The 10565-nt window shown below is 41.2% G+C and overlaps 1 protein-coding gene across 1 annotated transcript in view; it reads left to right on the top strand.

Moving 5' to 3' along the window:
• The window catches only part of c21h5orf22 (chromosome 21 C5orf22 homolog), a 76456-nt gene that overhangs the window by 20655 nt on the left and 45236 nt on the right, over positions 1 to 10565 (top strand). Inside the window, exons 2-3 of the mRNA XM_050074830.1 lie at positions 2622 to 2767; positions 3679 to 3828. Coding sequence (XP_049930787.1) covers positions 2622 to 2767; positions 3679 to 3828 — 296 coding nt within the window. The remainder of the gene's footprint in view (positions 1 to 2621; positions 2768 to 3678; positions 3829 to 10565) is intronic.

Raw genomic sequence — 10565 nt, 5'->3', positions numbered from 1 at the left:
GTTCAGGCGTTGTCAGGTAAATAACAAATTCCGGCACTTGAATAGGCCATAGCACAACACAGCAGCATGTCAAGTTGGCCGAACCTGAGCAAAATACCATGAAATACCGTGAAACCGATATGATTTTTCTTAAAACCGTGATATGAAAATTTTGTCATACCGCCCAGCCCTACGATCACATTAACCAGTGCGCAATCATCAGACTTGACAATTATCACGGGAAAACAATCTTTGTTATATCGAGATAACGAGATAATTAATTCGTTATCACGAGAAAACAATCTTTGTTATATCGAAATAGCGAAATAATAAGTCGTTATCACGAGATAATAGTGCACAAAAAAAAAATACATGGCCGTTCTCGTATTCCGTACTGGACAGCTATGTTGTTTATGTAATAATACGTCGGTTATGTCCAGGTATTGAATCAAATGTGTTTTAAGACATTTTTGCTTAGTTCACCTTATTGTCTATTTGTCTCATCGTGTTTCATGGACATGGCGATGTGAATAGCGCTGTTTCAGCTCATTTCTGCTCACTTTTGAGGACTTCCGGGTCTGTTTTCCTCTGCTGAATGAAACCATGGCGACACGAAATGCAGGTACCTTATTGGTGTAGCGTGATCACGTGATGGCCGTGCCACCACTCGCATACCAAATCTCACTACGCTCAGGCGGAACTGATCAATACGCTCAGACAGAACAAGTGCCGAATTACGACCCCGATCACAGGACTCTTGCGGGGTTATGAGCTACGAACTCCCGCTGATTAGCTGAACATGTATCGATCTTTTTTATGAAATAAAGATCGTGTAGTCCCCAGATGTCGGAGCGAGATGAAACGATAACTGTGTTCACCTTACGGCCTACTATCCATTTTTGTAGAGCAAATTGAGCTGGACTTGTGTGTCAAATTTCAAATCATTTGGGCTTATGGCATGAGGGGCGTGGATTTTCCAATATTGGCCTTAATTACAGCACCACCATCTGGCTGATTGGGGTTATTTTTGGTAGACATTTTCAGTACGCCACTACACATGTCTGCAGTGAGTTTCACTAGGACTGGTCAAAGTCATCTTGAGTTAAAGGTTAAAATTTAATAGGCCACACCCACTTTCACCAGTCAGTATGGCACTTCAAATTTTGGTTAAAACTTGGCCCCAGAGCTTGCATACTAAATTTGGTTAAATTCTGACCACTGCTTTTTGGGAAACACTTGTTTGTGGGTTTGTTTGTTTTTTGGTGGGGGGGGCTTTTGCCTGTTTTCATTTGATAGGACAGATATAGCTAGTGTGAAAGGGGGAGATAGAGGGGGCATGTCATGCAGCAAAGGGAACAAATGGAGTTGCATTATGGCAGGGAAATTTTCATTTGCTGATCGCCACCATCAGCAAATGAAAATTTGCTGATGGTGGCGATGTTTTTGAGCAAAATTAGTCAAAAACATCGCCACCATCAGCAAATTTTCATTTGCTGATGGTGGCGATGTTTTTGACTAATTTTGCTCATTTATGATAGAAAGTTGTACTTTCACCATAAGATGGTAAATACCAATTTTGATGTTGATACACTCAAAATTCAGTTTGATTCATTTAACAGATTTTCAAAAAAAAATCTAAATGGCAGAAAATCTGGTAGGGAGAACTTAATGGTATTGAGGCTTTTTGTAGAGCACATTAAGCTTCATATGTGTGCCAAATTTAAAGTCAACTGGACTTAAGGTGTGAGGGGCGTGGCCTTTTTATTTTTTTATTTTTTTTAAGTTACTTATAGCGCCACCATGTGGCCAACTTGGGTCATGTTTCTTGGGGAGCATTTTCATATCAATTCCAGTAATGGTGTCACGTTTCATGTTTCTAGCTCATTCCATCTCAGCAAACTCACAGTTTTGGTGTTAAATCCTAAATTACATGTAAAGCCCAGTACAGCCCAGTTATTTGCGACGAGACAAAACCATTTTACAATGTTGCAGAGAAAAGTGGCAGTGGTGTGAACTGGCTGGTCTGAGCTTGACTCAAGACGGCTGATGGTGTCACGTGCAACTCAGCAGATCAAATCGCCAGAGGCAGGTTTTAGAACACAAGGCTGGTCACCTGTTTCAGCAGTCAACTGGCTTGTAGTAAAGTCCGCTGGTCAAGTTAAAATACTCCAGTCAGTGTTTTGACTGCTGGTGCTCTGTCTCCACCGAGCTCTCTGTTTCCGTATTGAAATTATTTGGGCATATTTATTATGAATACAGTCCACCTGATGCTTGTTTTGTTTTGGTTTTTCGCTGTTTCATCACCTTTACAAATGCAACTGTAGCCAGTAAGCTTGCAAAGATGGAAATCAGAACCGAAGTGCAGAGTTGTTGCATAGAGATGATACACTGTTTCATCTAGTTGGTGTGAACCAGCAGATTTTTGAACCGCTTCAGAACAGTGCATTGCTAGTATTTCCGTGTTTCAACTCATCTTATCTTTGGTCTGAACTGGACTTAAAGTGTAAAGGAGAATTTCTTTGAAAGATTCGGTGCTTCCAAAGATTGGTATCCAAAAGAGCTCACACATTAAACCAGTTTTCTCATTACATAAGACTGAATCAAAGATCTTAAAATTGCTTATTTTACTGTATCTTTTCCAGGTGGTGCGTCACATATATCGTGCCATTGCATCAAGACATCTCCCACTGAAGAACATAAAGATGGTTCATTTAGACTCCCATCCTGATCTGCTCATCCCTGTCAACATGTCTGCTGACACTGTCTTTGATAAAGACAAACTCTTCAGGTACGTTTTGTGTCAAACATACAGTATGTTACAGTCCAAGCTTTCCCTTCAGTCTGCTTCAGAGGGCTAGGACAGTCCCATCATGAAGCTGTGGCTTGTGTCTGTCCGAACTGAGGATTACAGCTGATAGATGTTAACAAGGCTTTACTTAATTGAATTTAGGTTATCTGTGATCACTGCTGTTGACATGACCGTGGTTTCATTTACCTCTGTGACATGTTGCAAAAACTGCCTAAATCTATACGGTTATATGGTTACACATCATACAGCTAACATGGTTGACCGAGGTCACAGCTGAGGCTTCTTCACAATAAAAGCCCCACCATGGCTGACCCATTAAAAAGCTTTAAAGAGTTGGATGCCCCAAATCCAAACTACCCCCTACAGAAGATTGTCACTAAAGCTGTTAACAGCATGTTCTTTGAATTATTCAGACACTGCCTCTAGACAGACATATTGCTGTTAAGTTTCCCAGATGTTTTTTTTTAATGCTGGAAGCACAACAAAAAGTCTGCAGACATGAATCTCCAGGAGACCTGTCAGTCTGTTAAGTTCAGACAGGCTTTTGTTTGTATGGCATCATTTAATGCACCTGAAAGTCCAACAAAAAATCATCCAACCTGGAGAACAAACAACCAATCAAGTTGAGTCGTCTTTACTCCACACAGCACAGCAATTTAAATCCATGTTATTGATCACGAGTGTCCTGACTAACTCTGATAGAGAAGGAGAGATAACAGAAACTCTCAATGTGACATTTATGTATAATATGACTTATTTTTATAATACAGTGAGTGAAATATAAGCAGGGTTCCCCTAGTCATGGAAAACCTGGAATAGTCATGGAATTCGAAAGTCAGGCTGTTACATTGTATTGGACTTCCCCAATCACTGTATGTTTTTGTTTTCAGTGAGTTGAGTATAGAAAACTGGATAATGCCCATGGTATATGCTGGCCATGTGTCATGTGTGGCATGGCTGCATCCATACTGGGCCCAGCAGATCAGAGAGGGGGAGCACAGGATGGCTGTAGGACGAGACTCTTCCACCACCACCATCAGGTAGGACATACACTAAACAGAGTCGTACTTCTTTATGAAATCCTCTGTTGCTTTATTAAGTGTATATCTTGAATTAAAACCTCACACATTCATAGTCTATGCACACAGTTGTTTTCAGTTTGTTGCCTAATTAGACTTCACTGAACTGATTGAACCAGCGTGTAAAAGCTGGGCTTGATTGACGGCTCCCCCGCTTTCCTGTTAGTTTGCACTAAGTTGCAACCTCCAGGGCTAACAAAATGAAGCCAACATGGAAGTGCCAAAAACTGCAGCTCCTTGAATGGCCACTTGAGGCTGGCTCTTGAAGCCACTCACTACCTGTATAGACCCGATCACAGTTTGTACACAATGATGATGTAGTACGTATGCGTGCGCATTTTGGCAATGGAAGTATGGCGGAGATCAACAGCTTGTCAAGCTATGCAAGGGGATTATCAACAAAAGATCGGGAATGTTACCTTAACAAGTTGACTTTGACAAATGGTGTCCGACTTCCAGATCCGTGTGCTATTAACCCTTGAGGGTCTTGGGCTATTTTGGCCGTTTTGTATACTTTTGATTTTTGTCTTTATATACCACATAAAAAAATGTTTGTCATGCCAATGTTTGATATCTTTTTTTCAGCACAACCTTAGCTATATGACCAGAAAATGATTTTTCCACTCTGACAAACTATATTAACATACTAGACCCAAAAACACTCAAAAACACAAAATCGGATTTGAAAAATAAATCAATTTCTTTACTATACAAAATTCAAACATGCTCAATGAAAAAATTCAAAGGCAGAAAATGTAAACATAAGTTGTAAATATGTACATACAAAAGTATAACTGAGATAAAATTAAGCTATATACAACTATTTCCAACAAAAACCAGGTGAAGACATAGGCGTTTTTTTTTTCATTTTGGCCATGCCTCTCTTCAAAAAAGTTTATGTACACAATTAGACAGAGAACTATATAACAGGCCTTCCATTCACAGACTGTGAGGGGTTCCTAAATAGTGCAAAAGTAACATATAAATGTCAAATTGAGATAAAATCAAACTATAAACAACAATAACATAACTACTTATAACAAAAACCAGGTGAAGACATAGGCGTTTTTTTTTTCATTTTGGCCATGCCTCTCTTCAAAACAGTTTATGTACACAATTAGACAGAGAACTATATAACAGGCCTTCCATTCACAGACTGTGAGGGGTTCCTAAATAGTGCAAAAGTGACATATAAATGTCAAATTGAGATAAAATCAAACTATAAACAACAATAACATAACTACTTATAACAAAAACCAGGTGAAGACATAGGCGTTTTTTTTTCATTTTGGCCATGCCTCTCTTCAAAACAGTTTATGTACACGATTAGACAGAGAACTATATAACATTCACAGGCTGTGCAGGGTTCCTAAATAGTGCAAAAGTACTCAACTCAAAAGTAACATATAGATGTCAAATTGAGATAAAATCGAACTATATACAACAATAACAACAATAACAATAACAATAACAATAACTACTTACAACAAGGCGTTTTTTTGTTGTTGTTTTTTTTTACATGTGCCACTCCTCAAAACAGTTCCTGTCAACAATGACACAGAGGGGCACATCACAGGACTTGCATCGCCATGGCGTCAGGTTCCTCTTTTTGTCCACCTGCTGGCAGCGTTGGCATGCCCTGTGGCCTTGAGTGGCTTTCTGGCTGGCATCAGTGACAGTGGCGATGGCAACAGGAACATGCTGATTGCTCCTGTTGTTCGGAGTCCCCGTCTTGTCCACTCCACACAGCTCAGACACCAGCTGGGTGAGAAAGTTCTTGTGAGTCATGGACTGCACCTGTTGTTTCCTGCTCATCTCACAATGCATGATGTATGCATTTGTTGCTGCAATGTCCACAAAGTGCAAAAAGAGCGTCCGGTACCAGCGAGCAGTTTTGCGGTGGGTGGAATAATATTGGATCAGCTGGTCAGAAAGATCAACCCCACCCATGCACTTGTTGTAGGCTATTACAGGGGTGGGGCAGGGAATCTCCTTCACTGCCCAGCGTCCATCTTCATCTTTTGCCCTCCTCTGGACCACCTCACCAGAAAATGCTGGATGGATTGTGGAGCACACAGACACCTCCCGCGTGTCCATCCACTTCACAAACAGCAGGGGGCCCTCCCTGATCCACCTCACAGCACCTCTCTCAGATTTTCGGGTGAGGGCATTTGCTCTTCCACGGGGACACCCTTTCCTGTTGTCCCTGTAGGTACCGCAAGCACCATATTTCATGCTGGCCAAGTCGAGGAACAGCTTGGGACTGGTGTAGAAGTTGTCCATATAAATATGGTATCCTGTCCCAAGATATGATGGCTGAATGAGGTCCATCACAGCGTCATATGACAGTCCATGCACACTGACTGAGCTAGACTTCCCACCGTACACACTGAAGTTGACAGTGTAGCCACTGCTTGACTCAGCCAACACAAAGAGCTTGATCCCCCATTTTGTTGGCTTGTCCTTCATGTACTGGGTCATGCCAGTTTTTGCCTTGGTTGCCACCATTCGCTCGTCAACAGCCAATTCCTTCCCTGGGTGGTAATGAGCCTGGCACGCAGTGCGGATCTCATCCATGAGGGGTTTTGCCCTGAAGAGCTTATCATGGTCAGGTGTTCCCTTCTTCATGTCATTCATGACATCCTCCTCTGGATCGCTGGGGTGGATATTCCACATCAGGGACCTGAACCGGTCTCTTGTCATGACCATGGCTGGAAACGGCACAGACAGGATGTGGTTTTGTCTCCAGTAGTCCTGGAGACATGGCAGTAACACCAATGCCATGTACATGAGAAGGCCAAAGAATTTATAGAGCTCCTCAACCTCGACGTCAGCCCAGTTGTACTTCTTCCCCATTTCCTGCTATATTGCTGCATATTTGTTGGTGTTCTTGCAGAGTGTCTTCACGGTGGCAGTGGAGAAGAACAGCTGAAACAGATCTTTCGGTGTGTATACCGCGTGCATGTCCACCTGGGCTCCTGGTGGTCTGTGGGGCATGAACCTACTGACTCCTGGAGCAGTATCAGGTTCACTCTCTGTTCTCCAGGCCTCAGGGCTGTGGTGTGGCTGGGATGACCGGTCACATGGAGATCTAGACCGGCATCTTTTCTCCCTCCCACGCTGACGCCCCCTGCCTCTGCCTCTGCCTCTTGCTGGGGCTGTAGATGTCCCAGGCTGCTCATCATCTCTGTATATGTACATGACAATAACACAATGTAAAAAGTTGAGTTCAGTTCAATTTGCACAATTTAAAAAAATGTCAAATTGAGATAAAATCACACTATAAACAACAATAACATAACTATTTATAACAAAAACCAGGTGAAGACAGGCGGGTTTTTTTTTCATTTTGGCCATGCCTCTCTTCAAAATAGTTTATGTACACGATTAGACAGAGAACTATATAACAGGCCTTTCATTCTCAGACTGTGAGGGGTTCCTAAATAGTGCAAAAGTAACATATAAATGTCAAATTGAGATAAAATCAAACTATAAACAACAATAACATAACTATTTACAACAAAAACCAGGTGAAGACATAGGCGTTTTTTTCATTTTGGCCATGTCTCTCTTCAAAATACACAAAAACAATAAAATAACAATTCTTGGGGAGGCCCTGTAGAAAACCCTGTAGGTTTATGTGAGACTACCACTAAAAACTACTAAACCAAACTACTGAATAGTCTTGCTAAATAGTCTCTTTCGTTTTTCCCACAAACAAAAAACAGTTCAGTGCCAACCCAGTTCACTACCACAAAAAGACAGGCAACTCAATATCTGCTCCATGTTTTGCTACTACCACTTGCAGGAAAATATTAATATTTTCCCACGGTAAAATATATTTTACCGCGAGGTGTGTGTGTGTGTGTGTCACAAAATCACACAGCACACGTTTACAAAGAGAGTAATAAGAAAAACAAAAGCAATAAATGTTCATAAGAAGTTTGACTCACCTCTTGTCGTCCGTCACAAAGGACGGATCCTCAACTTCATCGTCACAGTCACTCTCCGACTCCGACGGTGAAATGCAAATTTCGCCCTCCTGCTCCTCCAGTTCGAAAAACAAGTCCACGGCTTGTCTTACATTCAATGTCCGCAACATCCTCTTCTCCTCACGAATAAACTCTAAATCCTAAAACAACTCCAAATCTTCCAAAAAACTCTCTCAAACTATAACAACTCCAAATCTTCCAAAAAACTCTCTCAAACTATCGCTCACTACTCTATCGCCTGCCTCTCTCATCCGCCTCACTCTCCCACACTTCACTTCCGTCACACTGCTCAGTTGGCCCCGCCCCCACGTCCCAAGAATGTGCAGCCTGTAGAGCAGAGTCAGCAGATTCAGACATTTTGATCCGTTTCGTAATATAACAAAAAACGACGAAAATATTCAAATAAATGCAACGCCTGCTCCAACACACCGTGCACACTTTGTGCATGCGTAAACATTATTTTTATTTCAACTTTAAACTATCATATTTCCGTTTTTACTTGGTGTATCAACATAAAACAAAAACTGTCATGGAGTTTCAAGTCCGCACTTTCCAGAGAAGTTGACGGTAGCGCTCTACGGGGTTTCGTTTTCGTGCAGTGACGTCATAAACTAGTCACGTGATTTGATCACGCCGGCGTGGTCGAAGACGTTAAGTGGCCGAATATACAGTGGCCAGATATATATATATATACGTATTTAATTGAGAAACCGAGCGTGTACACCAGAGAGAAATTACGAGCCTATAAGTCACTGGATGCTTATGAGTATGTTGTCTGTGGTCATGTACAGAACGTCAAATACCATGACATAGACTCAGAGTTTTGTGTGTTGAAAACAGAAATTCTCCCTAGTCAAAGACAAGGACACAAGACAACGATGTATGAGGCTTGGGTTATTTAAACCTTTATTTTAACTCGTTGGTCACTGAGGTTTCCCTCATTTACAGGGACGACGAGTTTACAACAGCAACAAAGCATAAATACAATTACAGTGAAAAACAATCACAAGGCGATTTACAAAAGTCAGACACCATACATTTAAAATCAGCAAGAGAGGGTATATTCTCCAGCCCCAAAGCGTGTTAGAGAATATTCCAAGAGTTTGGAGCGTCAAAAGAAAAAGCTGATTTACCGAGCTCTGAATGTACAAAAGGGACCTTAAGAAACATCAAACCAGTGGATCGAGTTGAGTAAGATCCAGAATGCCATTCTAGTAGGGATGAAATGTATGGAGGCTGCTTACCAGTAAGGGCCTTGAAAATAAACATATATCAGTGCTTCATGCATCTGTCAGAAAGAGAGGACCAACCAACTTTTTTATATAGTATACAATGTAGGGCTGTCAACGAATATTCTAAATTCGAATTTAAATTCGAATTTAGAATTCGCAGAAAATAGACCAGACGCCGAAACTATCGCTGCAGGGCACGAGCCGGTCATGGTCCGGTGCTTCGAGGCTATTTGCAGCGCTTCCGCGGGCGGTGTGGCCACGGGTCAGAGAGGGGGGGCGAGCGAAAGGTCCGCGGTTGTTTATAACGTAATGTTATAGATAATTGTTTTATGTGTTTTAATGTGTAGGTATGTAAATGTTTTCAAAGACGTTTATGTTGAAATAAAAATACCTACAAGTAGTTATGTTTCCTTGTATTAATACATATACAAGTATGTTTCCTTGTATTACTTTGCCCTCTTGTGGACATAATGCGGAAAAAAAAAATATTCGAATGGTTCGAACCTATGAGTTATTTTTAGAAGGAATATTCGAACGTCATTTTTGAGCAATTTTGACAGCCCTAATACAATGATGGGTGTCATATCTATCCCCGGTAATAAATCTAAGAGCAGAGTGATAAATGGAATCCAGAGGTTTGAGGGTTGTAGTTGCTGCATGTCTGTAAATAATATCACCGTAGTCCAAAACTGATAAAAAGACTGACTCAACAATTCTCGTCCTGCTGATTAATGGGAAGTAAGATTTGTTTCGGTACAGGAAGCCAACCTTCTGTCGCAGGGTGGAGGCAAGAACATTAATATGAAACTTAAAAGTTAATTTTTCATCAAGCCAGAGGCATGAAACTTAAAAGTTAATTTTTCATCAAGCCAGAGGCCAAGATACTTATATTCAGGGACTCGTTCTATGAGTGAGCCATCTATGGTTGATAAAAGTGTGTTGTTGCAATCCAGGTTTCGAGATCGAGAGAATAGCATAAATTTGGTCTTTTTTACATTTAAGACCAATTTCAGGCTAATAAGAGCCTCCTGGAGAACATTAAAGGAGAGCTGCAGTTTCTCGGTGGCCAACTGTACAGAGTCAGTAATGCAATACAGAATTGTGTCGTCTGCATACAAATGGGCATGACAGTCATTCAGAGAGGAAAGAATATCATTGATGTAAATGGTAAAAAGGACAGGACCCAAGACAGAGCCCTGCAGCACACCTTTGGTTACAGGTAAGAATTCAGAATTAAAGTTACCAGACTTTACACACTGGCGCCTAGAAGATAAATAATCAGCAAGCCAATCACAGGTACTAGCATGTAAACCTATGTTGTCAATCAATCAATCAATCAATCAATTTTATTTATAAAGCCCAATATCACAAATCACAATTTGCCTCACAGGGCTTTACAGCATACGACATCCCTCTGTCCTTATGACCCTCGCAGCGGATAAGGAAAAACTCCCCAAAAAAACCCCTTTAACGG

This window comes from Epinephelus moara, chromosome 21 (assembly GCF_006386435.1).
Source record: "Epinephelus moara isolate mb chromosome 21, YSFRI_EMoa_1.0, whole genome shotgun sequence".
In the NCBI taxonomy this organism is placed as follows: Eukaryota; Metazoa; Chordata; class Actinopteri; order Perciformes; family Serranidae; genus Epinephelus; species Epinephelus moara.
This window is presented reverse-complemented; position numbering and strand designations above follow the sequence as displayed.